The sequence below is a fragment of the Schistocerca americana genome, chromosome 6 (assembly GCF_021461395.2).
Source record: "Schistocerca americana isolate TAMUIC-IGC-003095 chromosome 6, iqSchAmer2.1, whole genome shotgun sequence".
Taxonomy (NCBI): Eukaryota; Metazoa; Arthropoda; class Insecta; order Orthoptera; family Acrididae; genus Schistocerca; species Schistocerca americana.
In genome coordinates, this window is record NC_060124.1 from 582,002,903 (window position 1) to 582,023,720 (window position 20,818).

Below are 20,818 nucleotides of genomic sequence, written 5' to 3' on the forward strand. Positions count from 1 at the left end.
TCTTTCATATTAAGGAATAAAATTGTATAATGAACTCCTTAGAGATATGAATGGGATTATTAAGATATATCAGTTCAAAACGGCCGCTAGACATTTTTCATAAAAAATGCAATCAACGCTATTGAAGATTGTTTGGAAGAAGCAGAGTAGTGGGTAGTGATCAAAGGGGTTAACTGCAACAGTTATTATTGTGAGAAATTGTTTACGTACTGTGGTGGACTTAGAAGAGCAAATTACTTTTGTTCAAATTATGGTCTAACTTTCCTGCCGTTTATGGCAGCTAAACTTAATAATGGTCATTGATCGAAACTAGTAGCGAAATGTGCAACATAAATGACAGCCAAAAGTTTCACAATGAATTTTAACAATTGACTGCAACACTCTGTCACATCTTTTACAAGAAGACATGTATCAGGATGTAATATTTTGTTATTCTCTTGAATACATCCCACTTATCATGTTTGGTGGAAGCGGGAGGGTGGGAGCATGATGATTCAGTTTTTCTAATGGATTGAGCGGAGGACAGGAGACAACTATGATGCATAACTTAATATTGTTGAGTCAGTTTTCCAAGCAGACTTGAGTTAGTACAAGAACATTGTAGCATTTTCACATCCCAGACATCGTCAGCAGGTGTTCTTAGTGTGTACAGAGATGAAGAGCGAAACAATGTTTTATAATATAAGTTATCAGAAGCAAATTGTCTGTAAATCAAACATCTTCTGTGGTTTTCTTAAATCACTTCCGGCAATTGCAGGATGGATCCTTCATCAAACTATTGGCCACATTATTGTCCTATCCTTACAGAGCATAGTTATGTATTCTGTATATATTTATATTTTGAACTACTGAATTTTATTACATCGCCATGACGTAGAGAATAAGACGGCATCAGCTGAAAACGGCTTGGGTTTGTCGTTATATTTTGGGGAAACTGAACTATCTTGTTACTGACATTATTAACGTAAATTGCCTGCAAAATAGCATGCTCTTTGGCATTAAGTGTTTAAACCTGCCTACACTGATTATAGAGCTATTACAGTGGTTAAAATTTGAAATAAAGTGGACTGACAAGAATAATTAAAGAAGGGCAGTCTGTGACGTTAAAGAAGGAAATGAGTGGTGCATTTAAGAATTATCTACATTCTAATTCTAAATTCCCCGAGTCCATCACTGAGAGACATAGCGTCAATGTGGAACTAGAACTTCATTTGCACAAGAAGAACAATGTGTCAAGAACAGGAATATTGTATAAAATCGGTAACGAAGCTCTGGAAGCAATTTCGAGGAAATATAAAAATCCTGTGGCTACAATACGTAAAGTAAAATTGGCTGAAATAAAAATGGCTGTATTAATGGATGAACTGCTTGCGGTATTGCAACAGCTTTGTTTGGACGGCTATTATTTCATGGACTTGGATACAACATAACGTTTTACTGAGACTTTTTAAGATGGAAATTTACAATTGCCTAACATCATGCCATGGCCTCTCTGAACAGGAGGACGTCCAAGGAAACAGCGTTGTGATTGTGAACAATGGTAAAATATTCATAATAGACAGTTTAAAGTGGATGAACACCAATTGTAGACTAATGCTTTATAAGAAACTCGTATGTTAATCACAACCCCCGACAGTGAAGAAAGATATCAATAACCAGCTTATTGATTTTATAAAGTAATCTGATACGCATCTATGTAAAGAACACGGTGTTACCAAACTGAAAGCTGCTGGATCATGTATTCGACTATGAGGAAGACTAATTACAGTAAATGCCAACAAATAGCATTTGCTATGTTCTCCTCTGTACTCTACGCCAAATGCTTTTATGTGGTATAAACTATCAGCTAGCATATAGAACAGTTGCTGTGTTTTGTTCACCAATGTTCTGCAATTATATGCATAAAAGTTGACTGGTGTAGGAATAAACTCCCAGACAGTAAAGACAGCCTGCTTATAGTTTTACCTGCAGACTATTTGTAATTCATTAACATAGACGCCAAGAAGGACAACAGAAGTATGATATATAATAAATATTACACTAAACCGGGAAAAACATTTTTCTCAGTCCTAAACATTGTTCTCCACAGTATCATCAAATACAGATTTTCTGAATTAGGATTGCTTGCAACAAGTAATATTATTCCACACATTGAGAGAAAAGCAATGTATCGAACAGAGATAAACCGTTCCCTATTAAAGAAACTACTTTTTTAAGAGCAGTTAATGTGTTATGTGTATGCAAGAGGAAATGTGTTATGTGTATGCAAGAGGAAACCTAAAGTTTATGATACCGAAGTTAAAACATGCAGAACACAGTATTTAGCGAAAACAGTTGCCATGAAGGAAGGGTATAAAGTGCTGTTCGAAATAGAACAAGCCACTGCGCAAGTGTAAGCAATCCTTGTATACTATTTTAAACATATTGTATGGAAAAATCTGGATATGACTGCAGAATACAGAGTATCAGTATTTCGTGTAAATGTCAATGTTAAATGAACGTGCTCTATGGAGCACTATTACCGAACAGTGGATCCTAGGAATTCACTGTTTTAGAGCATATACAGGTAATCCGTTTATAAATCTGTGTCCCCATTTGGATATGTATCAACATGAGCGACTGGCAACAGAGAACCCATCTGCAGAGTTTAAAACTGATGGAATAAGTACATGTAACAACTATTTGTTTTATAAAGTGGCTAACTTAGAGTTCTGTATGCACATTCAGCTATAATATGGGGAAGAATTGCTATCATACACTCAAGCGGATGTGAAATGTCTTAACAATATCTAAATGCAGTCAATAAAACGCAAATTAAAAATTCCCTAATCCTCTCAGCTGAGAAACTACAAAAAGGAACAGAGCTAATTGTTAAGAGCATGCAAGAGATGATTTATAGATAAGAAAATTAAATATGTATTAGAATTGGAGATCCTGCCCTCTGTTTGGTAAGAGAATCAGATGCCGACAGCCTTGCCGTAGTGGTAACACCGGTTCATGTCAGATCACCGAAGTTAAGCACTGTCGGGCTTGGCTATAATTTGGACGGGTGACCATTCAGTCTGCCGACCGCTGTTGGTAAGTGTGGTTCACTCAGCCGTTGTAAGGCAAATTGAGAAGTTACTTGATTGAGAATTAGCGGCTCTAGTCACGAAAACTAACATCGGCTAGATCTTCATATCTGCATCCAGTGACGCCTATAGGCTGAGGATGGCACGGTGGTCGGTCAGTACCGTTAGGGTATTTCGAAGCCTGTTCTGACGGAGTTAAAAGAATTAGATGATTCAGATATAGATTTAAATTACGAATTTAAAATTAAGCTGGATGTTAGTAAAACTCTGCCCAACAAACATATGTTACAAACATAAAGAAGCAGCTTTCTTATGTGTTTAAATGTATGTGCTTAGATCACTAAACCATTTTTACAGCAAGGCTTGTTTTCTCATTCGCCGCCCCGTTAGGTAACGAACAAACAATTGCAGAGGTGCAAGCAAGTCTTTAAGGTTCCTTTTATATGGAAAAATCTCGATACAATTGGGGAATACAAGATAACATCGTTCCCTGTAAATATCAGTGGAAAGTGGTTGTACTTTGGTGTACTCACAGATAGTTACAGATTTTTGTGATCCTCTAATTATGTGAACATCCCCAAATCAGTTTATGTACCTATTTCTCATTTGGATCCGCTTAAAAGGGATTATTGTATCAACACTTAGTGGTCTCAGCATTGTGAATCTAATAAGAGAAAAACCATCTGCAAAGTTTAAAACTAATGTAGTAGGACACTGTAACATGGCCATGCACGTTAGCACTCTGTTTCTGGGATTTCTGGAGGCACGCCATTCTGGATAGAATCCGCCCAGTGGATTAAGGAAGAGGTCTAGTGGGCTGACCAGCCAGGATATGGTTTTTAGGCGGTTTCTCACATCTGACTATTTCAACGAGAGGCTGGTACCCACATCCCATCTCAGCTACGTAATTCGTAAATATTTGGGAAGTGCTCTCACACTTTCATATCGCATAACAGCAGACACAGACAGTTGGGGTAGACGAATGACATTCCATTGGAAAGGGCTGGTTGCAGGAAGAGCATCCTGACACCCTGTACAATTAACAATGTCAAATCCAGAACAACATCTGGATCCAATGATACTTTAGCAGTATTACTGTGCAGGAAGGAGAATATTCTTTAGTACTCTCAGCCACAAAAATTGCAAGAAAGAGTGCAACTAATTGTAAAAACCATACAAGTGACAGTTTATAGGAAGAAATTAGATATCTCCTTTGTTTTTTATCAAATTTTTGGCTGTCGAAAGAATTATATGATTCAGACGTAGATTTAAATTATAAGTCAAACTTTAAAGTATATGCAAGTGAAATTACACCATTTCAGAGACCTTACTGGTCTCATACAGATATGATTTTATGTATATAGACTGAAGCAGTTGTTGAAAATTTGTACCAAGACTGGGTATTGAACTCAGGTCACCTGCTTACTAGGCAGGTCCGTTTATCAGTATGCCACCTTAGCACAGCAGTCCACAGTTCGCACTACTGCACTGATTAGCCTGGAACGCCTCCCTCCTGGTTCCAAAGTCTCACTGGCACCCCGTTTTACTTTTAATTCCCCATGTATAAAACGATATGCAAGTCTTAAGAAGCTGTACTTTAAAATTTACCGTAGGTTTCGTGTATAACACGAACACAATGTCTTGCACAATGTGGGTTCTAGTGGTGGGAGGCCACGCTCTGATTGCTGCATACGCTGGGCCCTGATTGTTGGATTGTAGCAGGTGACGTATCAGCCTTATCTGAACGAAGACGAATCTGGAGCTACCTCGAAAAGAAGTGCGGGAAAATAGATGTTTCAGTTGGCACCTTAGGCAAGGGATTGAATGAAGCTGCTAAATCAGCTTTTCAGTATTCAGTTCGATCCAAGCTGCATGTACTTACAGCGATAAAGCAAAGTCAATCCACATCATCAGCAAAAGATGATAGATGCTTTATACTCGATGATAATATCAACACTACAGCGTTGCGATGATAGCCTGTATATAGCCTCAAATGGTAGATGGCAGACACTCACCAATCCATACCTTGTAAATTCAGTGGGTACATAGAACAAACTGCAAGAGCAAGATGGTGAAGCATATTTCAGAGACCTAACTACTGTTGTAAAATACACTCCTGGAAATTGAAATAAGAACACCGTGAATTCATTGTCCCAGGAAGGGGAAACTTTATTGAAACATTCCTGGGGTCAGATACATCACATGATCACACTGACAGAACCACAGGCACATAGACACAGGCAACAGAGCATGCACAATGTCGGCACTAGTACAGTGTATATCCACCTTTCGCAGCAATGCAGGCTGCTATTCTCCCATGGAGACGATCGTAGAGATGCTGGATGTAGTCCTGTGGAACGGCTTGCCATGCAATTTCCACCTGGCGCCTCAGTTGGACCAGCGTTCGTGCTGGACGTGCAGACCGCGTGAGACGACGCCTCATCCAGTCCCAAACATGCTCAATGGGGGACAGATCCGGAGATCTTGCTGGCCAGGGTAGTTGACTTACACCTTCTAGAGCACGTTGGGTGGCACGGGATACATGCGGACGTGCATTGTCCTGTTGGAACAGCAAGTTCCCTTGCCGGTCTAGGAATGGTAGAACGATGGGTTCGATGACGGTTTGGATGTACCGTGCACTATTCAGTGTCCCCTCGACGATCACCAGTGGTGTACGGCCAGTGTAGGAGATCGCTCCCCACACCATGATGCCGGATGTTGGTCCTGTGTGCCTCGGTCGTATGCAGTCCTGATTGTGGCGCTCACCTGCACGGCGCCAAACACGCATACGACCATCATTGGCACCAAGGCAGAAGCGACTCTCATCGCTTAAGACGACACGTCTCCATTCGTCCCTCCATTCACGCCTGTCGCGACACCACTGGAGGCGGGCTGCACGATGTTGGGGCGCGAGCGGAAGACGGCCTAACGGTGTGCGGGACCGTAGCCCAGCTTCATGGAGACGGTTGCGAATGGTCCTCGCCGATACCCCAGGAGCAACAGTGTCCCTAATTTGCTGGGAAGTGGCGGTGCGGTCCCCTACGGCACTGCGTAGGATCCTACGGTCTTGGCGTGCATCCGTGCGTCGCTGCGGTCCGGTCCCAGGTCGACGGGCACGTGCACCTTCCGCCGACCACTGGCGACAACATCGATGTACTGTGGAGACCTCACGCCCCACGTGTTGAGCAATTCGGCGGTACGTCCACCCGGCCTCCCGCATGCCCACTATACTCCCTCGCTCAAAGTCCGTCAACTGCACATACGGTTCACGTCCAGGCTGTCGCGGCATGCTACCAGTGTTAAAGACTGCGATGGAGCTTCGTATGCCACGGCAAACTGGCTGGCACTGACGGCGGCGGTGCACAAATGCTGCGCAGCTAGCGCCATTCGACGGCCAACACCGCGGTTCCTGGTGTGTCCGCTGTGCCGTGCGTGTGATCATTGCTTGTACAGCCCTCTCGCAGTGTCCGGAGCAAGTATGGTGGGTCTGACACACCGGTGTCAATGTGTTCTTTTTTCCATTTCCAGGAGTGTATATGTGCCGCAGAGATCAAACTAGGGGTCAGAGATTGAACTGCAATTAAAATACGTTTGGGTTTCAGAGAGCAAAGAACAAGATGTAGCAAGTGTATGTGTGTGTGTGTTTGTGTGTGTGTGTGTGTGTGTGTGTGTGTGTGTGTGTGGTGATGAAACTGGGTGGTTTCCGTGAATGTCGACAAAGTTTCCCACAGCCCTCATCCCCTTAGATTTCACACCCACACATGCACGGATCACAAAGGTCAAAAGTCAATTTCGATTCAAAGTCGCTATTGTATTCCTACTGAGCATGATCCAAAATTTTTTAAATTAAAAAAGGAGTAATTTCTGTAAACAGTTTTTTACTTTTAAGTAGCCCCAAGACAAATACACTTAAGTAGGAAGTGTGAACCTTAACACTAGGGACTCCGGAAGGAGATGGTAAATCTTGAGGATGGTGCTGTGCGGCTCGGTGTAGAAGACGGAGGGCGTCCAGAGCAGTGCGCCTCTGAGCACGTGGTGTGCGCGTGGCCGGCGCTGCAGCCACGTGTAGAGCGCACCCCCTCCTGAGCTGTGGCCCAGGTAGAAGGGCCGCGCGTCGCCCGTGACACGCTGCGTCAGCCCCACCAGCGCCTCCACGTCGTACTCGCCCATGTCGTCCAGGCTGCGCGGCAGAGGCAGGCAGAGGGCGGCAACAGGTCGTCAATAGTCGGCACCGTACACGTTTGCTGCGCATGCTGCCGCAGTGTCTCTAACTAGCATTTTGCCACTGCTTCAGCTGCGTGTGCATGCACCATACGTATTGTATACACCGCTTCGTTTCCCTCTCGCTCTCCATCTCCTCCTCCCTCCCTCACTTCCCATCTTCTCCCACTGCTCTCTTACTCCCATCTCCCTCTCTTCATCTCCTCCTCTCCTCTCTCGCACTCTCCATGTCTCGCCGCTTTCTCCGTCATATTCTGCCCCTCTCTCTGTCCAGCTCCCTCCAGATAGATTAACCCCCACCCCCACAGCTATGGATCTTACCCCCAAAATACTCCTTTACCGACAGTAAGTGTCATGCGCCTCATATGCCCCAAGTTTACTTGAAATCGATCCAGTGGCTTAGCAGCACACGGGGGATGTACACACATAAATGGTATATGAAAATTCCAATTTCAAACCTCTGTAGAAGAGAGCCACTGCTCAGGACGACGTCAAATTTGAAAAGCATACTATTGGCGCATGTGGAAGTGCCGTGGAACAAAAGGAATGTATTGAAAATTTCACCAGTAGATAGCGCTGTAAGTGCCTTACATTATATGATGTCTGCTGCAAATAACAGATGCATCGCAGTAAGTGGTTTGAATTGCATGTTACACCATCAACACCGTTCAATGCCCATGGCTGCACAGGATTGCCAATTAACAGTTATTTTTCTGAAACTTCCTGGCATATTAAAACTGTGTGCTGGACCGAGACTCGAACTCGGAACCTTTGCCTTTCGCGGGCAAGTGCTCTACCATCTGAGCTACCGAAGCACGACTCACGCCCCATCCTCACAGCTTTACTTCTGCCAGTACCTCGTCTCCTACCTTCCAAACTTTACAGAAGCTCTCCTGCAAAACTTGCAGAACTAGCACTCCTAAAAGAAAGGATATTGCGGAGACATGGCTTAGCCACAGCCTGGGGGATGTTTCCAGAATGAGATTTTCACTCTGGAGCGGAGTGTGCGCTGATACGAAACTTCCTGACAGATTAAAACTGTGTGCTAAGCCATGCTCAGCAATATCCTTTCTTTCAGTGCTAGTTCTGCAAGTTTCGCAGGAGAGCTTCTGTAAAGGTTGGAAGGTAGGAGGTGAGGTACTGGCAGAAGTAAAGCTGTGAGGATGGGGCGTGAGTCGTTCTTGGGTAGCTCAGATGGTAGAGCACTTGCCTGCGAAAGGCAAAGGTCCCGAGTTCGAGTCTCGGTCCGGCACACAGTTTTAATTTGCCAGGAAGTTTCTTATCAGCGCACACTCTACTGCAGAGTGAAAATCTCATTCTGGAGTTGTTTTTTCTGTTAGCTAGGCAAGCCCGTCCATCACACCAGATGGGAAAAACTGGTTTTTAATTGACCCGAGGCCACTGTTTTCTGCCACAAGTTGAAATCGAGAAACAGCATGTTCCACAACAGATTGGAGTCTCTTAGGAATCACGTTGGGAATGGGTTGCGGAATGTGTATTTACAGTTCAGCTACTTTTATAATTGGAGCACTGAAATACATCTTTCAGGTAACCCCACAGCTAGGAGTCACATGGATTACGGTCAGGTAATTGGGACGTCCACGCTGTAGGGGCGTGACGGCTGATAGTTCCAGCATTTTCGAATGCCTCTACAGCAGCAACTTCACTGGCTGTGCAACGTGCAGACGAGGGCCATCTTGCATAAAAATGTTCCTATCCACACGTCCACGCTGTTGAAGGGCTGGCGTGACGTTGGACCACAAAAGACACTCCTGCCGCTTGTCGGTGACAGTATGTGTAACAGGACCCATAGGACTCATCTATTCGATAAAACACGGCCCTACGGTAAACGATGCCCTCAACCGCCACCACTTAGCCACATTTGCAGTATGAAGTGGTACCAGTTAATGTGAGGCGGATTTTCCGGTGCCGATTTTCTGCCGTTCTGCATACTGACATGTCCTTGGAAACGGTAATAGCCTTCGCGTGTCCACAAAATGTGCTGTGGCCATTCATTGTCCACTTCCATGCAAATCAGAAATTGGAGAGCGAACGTTTGTTTGGAAATTTTGGAAATTTGTGGTAAGGTCTTATGGGACCAAACTGTTGAGGCCATCGGTCCCTAAGCTTACACACTACTTAATCTAAGTTAAACTAACTTACGCTAAGGACGACACACACACCCATACCCGAGGGAGGACTCGAATTCCCGACAGGGGGAACCGCGCTGACCGTGACAAGACACCTGAGACCACGCAACTACCCCACGTGGCACGTACGTTTGTCTTGCTGGCCGGTCAGCAGGCAGCAACTCCTGAACGCGTCTGATTTTGTACGGTACATTTACAGGATCGTCTTTCACCTTATTTTTATTACTAGCAGCTTTCACTTTCTTTCTTTCTTTCACTGGTGCCATGTCCCACACTGACGCAGAGTCGGCATTGTTAGGAACGGATTTGGCAAGGTTAGTATGAGGGGGTGGCCGGATGCCCTTCCTGCCGCCACCCCGTACCCCAGGGACGGAATTAGTGTACCCCTGCTGTCTGCGTCTAGTGTAATTCATGGAATAGTGCGAACGTGTTCAGATGTCGGCGAGTCGTGTAACTGAGGCGGAATGTGGGGACCAGCCCGGTTTTCACCTAGCGGGATGTGGAAAACCACCTAAAAACCACATCCAGGCTGGCTGGCACACCTGCCCTCGTCGTTAATGCCCCAGGCGGATTCGATCTGGGGCCAGCGCGCCTATCTGAGTCCAGGAAGCAGCATGTTAGCGCTCTCGGCTATCCTGGCAGGTTACTAGCAGCTTTCAGTAAACTATTCAAAATGGAAAAAGCATTACCATCTTCTTCCTCCTCCTCATCTGAAATACTATGTTTCTGCAACCCTTCCTATGGTGTTGTCAGAACTATTTACATTACCCCATTCTTCTTCCTCTCCTCATTCTTCGTCTTCACCTTCTGAAATTACCCCACTCACTTTATTCAAAAATTCCTCAAAACATGCATCCTCTCCCTCCTATATTTCTGTAGCATTAATTCCACAGTCTATAAGTAGCCTCTCATCTGTTCTGAACTGCTGGTTCACCTCCACTTCCTGATCTGAGTATTTACTTTCTGTACCTGGTTCCCCCTTAAAATGGTCCCTGTGATCTCCATCTGAACTTTCCCTCTCACAAAAAGCCACTGAATTTATTCGATAATCAAATTGTTTTTCAGTGACACTCTCCTCTGCCCTATCGTTTTCACTAACATTATTTTCAAAACGTTGTGTAGGTACCGTTCTTACCAAGGGCGTCGCTAGCGGGTTTACTTTATACGGGTTCAGTCTGAAAACGCTAGCGTCATCACAGACTGCTAACAGTTTTCCTGCCGTGTTAAGTCGTTGCCTCTGACGTTTCTATCACCTGTCGGGCCGCGCCTACCCGTTACGTCATCGACCTGCAGCTGACTGCACTCGAAATACCAGGCCTGGTGAATGAACCTGCCGCCACCATTACCTCCTCTGCTACCTCTTCCTCTATAACTGTCCGCTCGTGGCACGCCCATCATGTTTATATCGATGTCTGCTCTGTTTTCATCAGGCCTAGTGGGAGGCCTATATTCTCTCCTAGCACTCTCTTCTGCTTTCAAAAGGTTCTCAACTCTTTCCAAATAATGAACAAACCGGCCAATGTCATCCCTGGGTGGCGAAATGATCTTATTTCGCCAATATAACGGCTACTTATTCTCTACTCCCATAATGATCTGCTCTGTTTCTACTTTTGTATTTAAATATGACAAGGTAGTCACCCACTTTTGCACAAATCTTTTAATATTGTCTCTCTTGGGGTCGTACTTTTCCCCTAACCAAAATTTATTCAAAACTTCCATTTGCTTCCTCTTTCCCCAATATTCTTCAGAAAATACCTGTTTGAACTCTACTAATTTATAATATTTATCTGAAGCCAAATTTCCCCAGATTCTTGCCTCCCCCATTAAATTTGAAGTAATGAAACTTATCTTTTGCTTGTCATTCCACACTTTAGGTAACACGTCTTCAAAATCACTCCAAAATTCTTTAAGGTGAACATTCTTATTGGGATCAATTTTCAAGAATTGGTGATACATACATAGGCAATTTCTGATGATTCTACAGCACCATTAGATACTGCACAAAAGTTATTGTTATTACCACTCTGTTCAACTTCTGTTAGTCTACTTTCATGGTTACACATCTGCTCATTTACCTACTGACTAATGTTAGTTTCAATATTAGTGATTTTATTAGACACTTGCACTCCAAATCTTGCACACATGTCTTTCCCTTCTTTAATTTGAGTTTCCAATACCACATGACTATACTAACAGTGTCTTCCTACTTTGTGAACCTGTCCATTAACTTTTCTTAATTCAAAATTTATTTTCTCTTTCATTTGTTCGCTATCCTCAGCAACTTGCTCAATTCGCGAATTTAATTCAGTTTTCACCGTTACAATAGCAGTACTACATTCTTGCCTGACCTGATTAATGTCACTTTTAACATTGTTAGTGAACACAGCCTTTCATTCTTCAAGTAACCCTCAAATTCAAAATTTTATTTTATATTTTGGATTCCATCTCAGCTGCCAAATTATTGGACCTTTGGTTAACCTCCAACATTAACCCATCAACTTGAGTGTGTAACTCATTTATTTCCAAACCTAATTTATTCATTTTAGTATCAATGGTAGTACCCATTTTATTTATTCAATATCAGAAATTAATGACGTTTTAATTTCACTACCATTTGCTTCATATTAACACTCATCTGACTCATATTCTTTTGAATATTTACTAACATATCTGAAACACTTTTTGTTCACAAGCCACTGGGTTCCTGTTTCGTTTTAGGAATAGACACAGGCATATATTTAACATCACCTTCCACCGTACTTAGTCCATTATCTACCCCATAGTTAGACAACAATGACAAGTGTAAACCACTGTCCTCTGTTCTTGTTGTGGTCTTCAGTCCTGAGACTGGTTTGATGCAGCTCTCCATGCTACTCTATCCTGTGCAAGCTTCTTCATCTCCCAGTACCTACTGCAACCTACATCCTTCTGACTCTGCTTAGTGTATTGATCTCTTGGTCTCCCTCTACGATTTTTACCCTCCACGCTGTCCTCTAATACTAAATTGGTGATCCCTTGATGCCTCAGAACATGTCCTACCAACAGGTCCCTTCTTCTAGTCAAGTTGCGCCACAAACTCCTCTTCTCTTCAATTATATTCAGTACCTCCTCATTAGTTATGTGATCTACCCATCTAATTTTCAGCAAGCTCTATCTATGTTTGCCCAGAATACAGGCCACCGCTTTCGCCACGGCTACCAACTGCTCCAACTGCCGATCTGCTGCAGTAGAAACGCCGTCTCTCGTAGTTCAGCGGTCGCAGACGTAGTCTGCCACCTCGTTCCACTGGCTGCCGATTCTTGACGAAAGTTCATTTGCACACGTGTCTATTGTCCTACTATTGTTCCTTTTTACACATGCGTGTGACTGCTTCCCGAGTTCACTTAACACTGCTGCTTTTATGAAGTTCCTACACATCCGAACTTTATTATTGTTTCTTCCCGCCGATAAAGCTATTGTGGCGGGGCGGGCTTGAAATGCGTTGTTCTTGGTACTGTTCAATTTTAAGTCCTCCTACCCCAGTACGGCGTCCGCTCACTGTCCCTTTACTCTGCAGGTGTAGATAATTACTTACAAGACGACGAAAAAGCAGCGTTGAAGAAAGACGTCGCCTAATATCTGTCCTGCAAAGTCCGCGTAGCAGTTCCTGTTTTGTGATTGAACATAATTTGGGTGGTCATGTGGTGCATTTCGACTGAAATAAGTGTCCTAATATTTTTAGACTAGTAATATTTATTGCTGAATAACACAAATTTACGCGCTATCAAGTCCTTATTTAGTGAAACACTATTCTTTCATTCTTAATTCTCAGTCAAACCACAAACTTCACACGCAAAGCAGCCAGAATGTTGCACAAGTCCGATCTGAATGGAGATGCGATCTCACAGTCTCTGATCCGCTACTCTAAGTGAGTTTTAAATTCAGTCTTTTTCAGTGGTCTTTATTACAAAGGATGCTCGCCAAACACTCTATAATTAATACAAAATACGTCACGCGGAATTTTTACCTGGGCCAAAATTTCACACGCGGATCTCTTTCCAACAAAACAATCTAAAACTTCCAAAACTTCACAAAATTGTCCATAAATGCAACTGCTATTTCGGCCACACTATATGGACACGAGAAGCCAATTATTTCTTCGTTTTGCACGTAATAAAGACGGAAGCGTTCGACATGACCTGCGCGTCCGATAGCTGACTAGCCACTCCTGTTCAGTCTGCTTCTCTCCCAGTATAACTACCTAGCAGTGCGTGGGAACTGCTTAACTCTGATTGGTTGACCAGAATGACCAGCCAATCAGAACTAACCTTCGAGATTACTCTCGCGCCAAAACTGTCCTATGCCAATCACTATTCACAGATGCATTTACGTCATTTCAATATGCAAATTTTAATATAATGTTTAACAAAACATAACGAAAAGAAAACTAATCTTGAAATAAATTTAGAAACTTAGTACTCTGAAAACGGCTATCGCACATTAACACGCGACGTTACAAGTCAAGTAAAATTTGGCGCACAGTGATATGTACGCCACGAGTACTACACATTGGAGGGTCCTCTCGCCAGACCAAGAAGCCATGTGTCAGAGGAGTGTGTTCTATGTGAATACGAGTAAACAGTACCTCATCCTGTCTTAGTAGCCAAAAGGAGGTATGCCACGGCAGTGTGGTGGGCGTAACTAGACGCAGCTTATTATCAGTAATTTCCAGCCACTGGTTTCCCATCGACGCATAACACTGTTCTTCAACAGCGAGGTGAGAGCATGCAAAGGGATGGATGGCACACTAAAGTAACTGAGGATCACTACATGCCTCCTTGGCTGCTACATCTTCCCTTTCATTTCCGGCGATACACTACTGCCCTGGTACTCAGCAGAAAGACGCTTCCTTCCCCAGCTGTTGTAGTCGCAGGAGTCTGTCCTGGTGTTCTGGACTCCTTTATGTGCTGGGTACAACAGTTATAGAGAGTGGAGAGTTAGGCCACGTGTAATTCTGCAATGAAGACAGCAGAGTCTGAGGCAGTCACAACCTTCAGGACATGATCAATTAAAACAACAGAGCAACCAACAGAGTCCCCCTGTTTCGATCCATCCATAAAGACAGTTGTAAAGCTGAGGTACACACTAAATTGCCAGAGAATAAGGTAATAAAAACATATTGAGGATTGCAATCTCTCCTGTATAGCACTAAATCTAAATTACCCAAGGCATCTGCAGTAACCATATTGGCAGGTGTTAAGAACCCAGAATATGGGGTTGTACTTGCTCCAAACCAAGAGACTTCAGCATATGAAGCATGCTTATCCCAGATAGCCTTTTTAATCATGGACGATTGGAGAAACGGCATTCCAGAGGTGGCCGAGCAACAGGATAGAATGCAGGTGAAGTTTTAGCTATAAGGAACTTACATGCATGATGTACCATGAGCGGCTGCCACCGGATAGTGAGTACATCTACATCCATACTCCGCAAGCCACCTGACAGTGTGTGGCGGAGGGTACCTTCAGTACCTGTATCGGTTCTCCCTTCTATTCCAGTCTCGTATTGTTCGTGGAAAGAAGGATTGTCGGTATGCCTCTGCGTGGGCTCTAATCTCTCTGATTTTATCCTTATGGTCTCTTCGCGAGATATACGTAGGAGGGAGCAATATACTGCTTGACTCCTCGGTGAAGGCATATTCTCGAAACTTCAACAAAAGCCCGTACCGAGCTACTGAGCGTCTCCCCTGCAGAGTCTTCCACTGGAGTTTATCATCTCCGTAACGCTTTCGCGATTACCAAATGATCCTGTAACGAAGCGCGGTGCTCTCCGTTGGATCTTCTCTATCTCTTCTATCAACCCTATCTGGTACGGATCCCATACTGCTGAGCAGTATTCAAGCAGTGGGCGAACAAGTGTACTGAAACCTACTTCCTTTGTTTTCGGATTGCATTTCCTTAGGATTTTTCCAATGAATCTCAGTCTGGCATCTGCTTTACCGACGATTAATTTTATATGGTCATTCCATTTTAAATCACTCCTAATGCCTACTCCCAGATAATTTATGGAATTAACTGCTTCCATTTGCTGACCTGATATATTGTAGCTAAATGATAAAGGATCTTTCTTTCTATGTATTCGCAGCACATTACACTTGTCTACATTGAGATTCAATTGCCATTCCCTGCACCATGCGTCAATTCGCTGCAGATCCTCCTGCATTTCAGTACAATTTTCCATTGTTTCAACCTCTCGATATACGACAGCATCATCCGCAAAAAGCCTCAGTGAACTTCCGATATCATTCACAAGGTCATTTATGTATATTGTGAATAGCAACGGTCCTACGACACTCCCCTGCGGCACACCTGAAATCACTCTTACTTCGAAAGACTTCTCTCAATTGAGAATGACATGCTGCGTTCTGTTATCTAGGAACTCTTCAATCCAATCACACAATTGGTCTGATAGTCCATATTCTCTTACTTTGTTCATTAACCGGCTGTGGGGAACTGCATCGAACGCCTTGCGGAAGTCAAGAAACACGGCATCTACCTGGGAAGTCGTGTCTATGACCCTCTGAGTCTCGTGGACGAATAGCGCGAGCTGGCTTTCACACGATCGTCTTTTTCGAAACCCATGCTGATTCCTACAGAGTAGATTTCTAGTCTCCAGAAAAGTCATTATACTCGAACGTAATACGTGTTCCAAAATTCTACAAGTGATAGACGTTAGAGATATAGGTCTATAGTTCTGCACATCTTTTCGACGTCCCTTCTTGAAAACGGGGATGACCTGTGCCCTATTCCAATCATTTGGAACGCTACCCTCTTCTAGAGACCTACGGTACACCGCTGCAAGAAGGGGGGCAAGTTCCTTCGCGTACTCTGTGTAAAATCGAACTGGTATCCCATCAGGTCCAGCGGCCTTTCCTCTTTTGAGCGATTTTAATTGTTTCTATATCCCTCTGTCGTCTATTTCGATATCTACCATTTTGGACAGCACAGGGACTGGGTATGCGGCTGGTCCTGTAAGCACCTGTGGCCAGCCTGATCTCCTCATAGTAGGCTGCGTTAATAATCTTCAGGTAAAGGGGCCTCGCTGACCCATACACTCTGCATCCAAAGTCCAGCTGTGAACGCACAAAAGCTCTATAAAACCAGAGAAGACGTGTCCTACTGCTCCCCGAGACTGGTGGCTAAGGCACTTTATGATATTCAGTGCCTTCTGTATTCTGGCTTTCAGGTCTCCCAGCTGTGCTAATCACGATAAGGTCAAAATTGAAGGGAGAATCGTCAGTGAGTCACTAAAATGTAGAATTATGTCCCTCGGGTACAAGTCAGTTAAATTAAAATACGACAAGAACAATTAAAATGAATATACACTCCTGGAAATTGAAATAAGAACACCGTGAATTCATTGTCCCAGGAAGGGGAAACTTTATTGACACATTCCTGGGGTCAGATACATCACATGATCACACTGACAGAACCACAGCCACATAGACACAGGCAACAGAGCATGCACAATGTCGGCACTAGTACAGTGTATATCCACCTTTCGCAGCAATGCAGGCTGCTATTCTCCCATGGAGACGATCGTAGAGATGCTGGATGTAGTCCTGTGGAACGGCTTGCCATGCCATTTCCACCTGGCGCCTCAGTTGGACCAGCGTTCGTGCTGGACGTGCAGACCGCGTGAGACGACGCTTCATCCAGTCCCAAACATGCTCAATGGGGGACAGATCCGGAGATCTTGCTGGCCAGGGTAGTTGACTTACACCTTCTAGAGCACGTTGGGTGGCACGGGATACATGCGGACGTGCATTGTCCTGTTGGAACAGCTAGTTCCCTTGCCGGTCTAGGAATGGTAGAACGATGGGTTCGATGACGGTTTGGATGTACCGTGCACTATTCAGTGTCCCCTCGACGAGCACCAGTGGTGTACGGCCAGTGTAGGAGATCGCTCCCCACACCATGATGCCGGGTGTTGGCCCTGTGTGCCTCGGTCGTATGCAGTCCTGATTGTAGCGCTCACCTGCACGGCGCCAAACACGCATACGACCATCATTGGCACCAAGGCAGAAGCGACTCTCATCGCTGAAGACGACACGTCTCCATTCGTCCCTCCATTCACGCCTGTCGCGACACCACTGGAGGCGGGCTGCACGATGTTGGGGCGCGAGCGGAAGACGGCCTAACGGTGTGCGGGACCGTAGCCCAGCTTCATGGAGACGGTTGCGAATGGTCCTCGCCGATACCCCAGGAGCAACAGTGTCCCTAATTTGCTGGGAAGTGGCGGTGCGGTCCCCTACGGCACTGCGTAGGATCCTACGGTCTTGGCGTGCATCCGTGCGTCGCTGCGGTCCGGTCCCAGGTCGACGGGCACGTGCACCTTCCGCCGACCACTGGCGACAACATCGATGTACTGTGGAGACCTCACGCCCCACGTGTTGAACAATTCGGCGGTACGTCCACCCGGCCTCCCGCATGCCCACTATACGCCCTCGCTCAAAGTCCGTCAACTGCACATACGGTTCACGTCCACGCTGTCGCGGCATGCTACCAGTGTTAAAGACTGCGATGGAGCTCCGTATGCCACGGCAAACTGGCTGACACTGACGGCGGCGGTGCACAAATGCTGCGCAGCTAGCGCCATTCGACGGCCAACACCGCGGTTCCTGGTGTGTCCGCTGTGCCGTGCGTGTGATCATTGCTTGTACAACGCTCTCGCAGTGTCCGGAGCAAGTATGGTGGGTCTGACACACCGGTGTCAATGTGTTCTTTTTTCCATTTCCAGGAGTGTACATAAACACTTATCTGCAGAAAACTAAAAACTCGTGTTTGCAGCCCATTCCTCGAACCCTGTGTACTTAAGTTGCAACTGACGGGTCTCTGTTGCAGCATTAGAGGAACAGAAAACACCAAAATCTTCTACAAATAAAGAATGCGTACAGGACTCATTATGGCAGTGTGTGGATATTCAAGACACCTATTTTGAAGAATTTTAGTCCGATATATGAAAGTATTCAATAAATGTTGTGTTCTAAGACAAGTCTTTTTATTTACACTCCCTATTTACCCAATAAAACTTCTACATCATGCGATAAGTGTATACTGTTATCATATATTGGCAAATATTTATAGAGAGGAAATGAGAAAGAGAAAGTAAAGCTAATATGCCACAGACAATGTTTTGGCTACAGACAGGGCATGACTTAGGATTGGGGAAACACAGGAAAGTTATCCACCAAATTCTTTTGAGGGAACTAGCCCGACATTTTCCTGCAGCAACTTCGGAAAATTGTGTAATCCTACACATGAGTGGCCAGACTAAGTCTGAACCATTGTTAACCCAAATTTTAAGCTATTACCTACAGTTTGCTATACGAATTCCACAACCCCGCTACCTGAAGTTATATGTGTAGAGAACAAATGTCAGGGCCGTTATTCGTTGCATGTTTTGCTAAATTAAATGCTCACCTTCAGTACACACCTGTAACTGGTCAATAGCGATGCAGTAACATTGCAACCTTAGATACTAACTGGCCGAGCGGTTCTCGGTGTTTCAGTCCTGAACCGCGCGAGTGCTACGGTCGCAGGTTCGAATCCTGCCTCGGGCATGGATGTGTGTGATGTTCTTAGGTTAGTTAGGTTTAAGTAGTTCTAAGTTCTAGGGGACTGATGACCTCACATGTCAAGTCCCATAGTGCTCAGAGCCATTTGAACCAATTTTTTTTTAGGTACTGACTGCTCGCTGTAAATATTTATTGTTAAAAATTATCTCAAATAGTTCGCGTAAGTAAGGATAGAACAGTGAATGTACTCTGTTACAGTGAAACAAGAGTATTTTGAGTCAGGATCATTTCATTTAACGTTGCTGACGTTAAAGAATGTGACAATGGGGTTGCCATAACACGAAATTATGTCCGTGACGTAATGCTCAAAGCTGCTCAACTCCAGTATTATGTGTATGTCACGCTAAATCGCACTTTTGTGGCAGGGACGGTACTTGTACTCAGTCTGCCCAGATCACAAGCAAAACGTCCATTGCCATTTATATTTATTCTCAATTAATTCTGAAGTCTACGATCAGCTGTTCTGCCTTGATATATTCGGTATTCTGTAGATTCATCTGCTCTCAAGGATTTCTGCAACACCATTTAGCGTCACTGGAACATCACTGATTTCATTCTGCTGCATCCGCATTCGTTTCTATTCAATGGATTTCATTCAATTCCTATGTATGTATCCCCACCTCCCCCCCCCCCCCCCCCCCCCAGTGATGCTACTCCCACAAACCCTATTGGAGAACCCATGGGAGTATTGTTCAGAAACTGCCAAATTCTTCATGTGCTCACTCGCGAGTAGGAAACCCGTGTTCGTTACCAGTGTGTCACAATATTTCACCAGTCACGACATTGAGGATGGAAAGCTGTGCAGAGCGACTGACCCCTCCTGTCGCCTCCCTGAAGGGGGATTGTAGGGGGGAGGGGATGTGGCGGCTACTCACTTGAAGCGGCAGTTGCGCTGCTGACTGCACCCGTGGCCTGTCGCGTAGGTGGAACCTCGCAGGTTTCCCAGCGTGACGTCATACCCCGCTTCGGACAAAGGTTTCACTGTCGGCAATGGAAAAAGTACTGTCATTCATACACTTCATCAGTCATAACGGAAGGTCGAGACTGCGTCAGACATCAGGATTTTTATCAAGAAATCTGCATGCACAGGATGGTGTCTTCCAACAAATGGTTCATCAACATGCTTAACCATCCACTCCCCTTTCTACTTGCAGTGAAAACTCTAACAAGCTTTAGAAATGTCGTATTGGTACCTTTGTCTTCGTTAAGGCTAAGAGGTTTCCAATCCCGTTGCTCGTGACATTGTTGGAGAGGGAATGAATGTCGGTCTGGTGATGATGGGCACTTCAGACATTCATCTGAAGTTGTGTGGACAAATTATGGAAAATTGAAATCCTGAGTGTGGCTGGACATTGAAACCTGGTTCTCCCAAATATGAGCTCCTGCCTTAAACACTGCTCGCTTTTTTCAGTAGCTCTGCAACAAGTCCCTAATAAATATAGGCCATTCAGAGTCAGTATGTAAAGATTGTCCATCAGGACACTTTGCGTACACTCATACCACAACATGGAATTGTACTATCCCAGGAATATTTTCATAATATCGTGCAACATTACTCATCACAGTATTGAACTCCCTGGGCTAGCAGGACAGAGGGGATGCGGTTTTATTTGTGGAAAGGGGCCAAAATAAGTTGCTGTAAGTTGCACTCAACATATAAACTATGTGTTTTAACACACAAGAAAGAATCAAAAACTCTCAAGGTTTTAACGAAAGACCTCCTTTGATTTAATTTAAATCGGCTGAAGGCCACATCGAAA

General features: G+C 44.5%; 1 protein-coding gene across 3 annotated transcripts in view; it reads right to left on the reverse strand.

Annotated features, from left to right (window-relative positions):
• LOC124619889 (lipase member K-like) overlaps positions 1-20,818 on the reverse strand; it is a 210,857-nt gene that overhangs the window by 63,144 nt on the left and 126,895 nt on the right. For all 3 annotated transcript variants that reach the window (XM_047146518.1, XM_047146517.1, XM_047146519.1), the window contains exons 3-4: positions 19,934-20,039; positions 7,008-7,251 (exon numbers count right to left, since the gene is read on the reverse strand). In XM_047146518.1, coding sequence (XP_047002474.1) covers positions 7,008-7,251; positions 19,934-20,039 — 350 coding nt within the window. The remainder of the gene's footprint in view (positions 1-7,007; positions 7,252-19,933; positions 20,040-20,818) is intronic.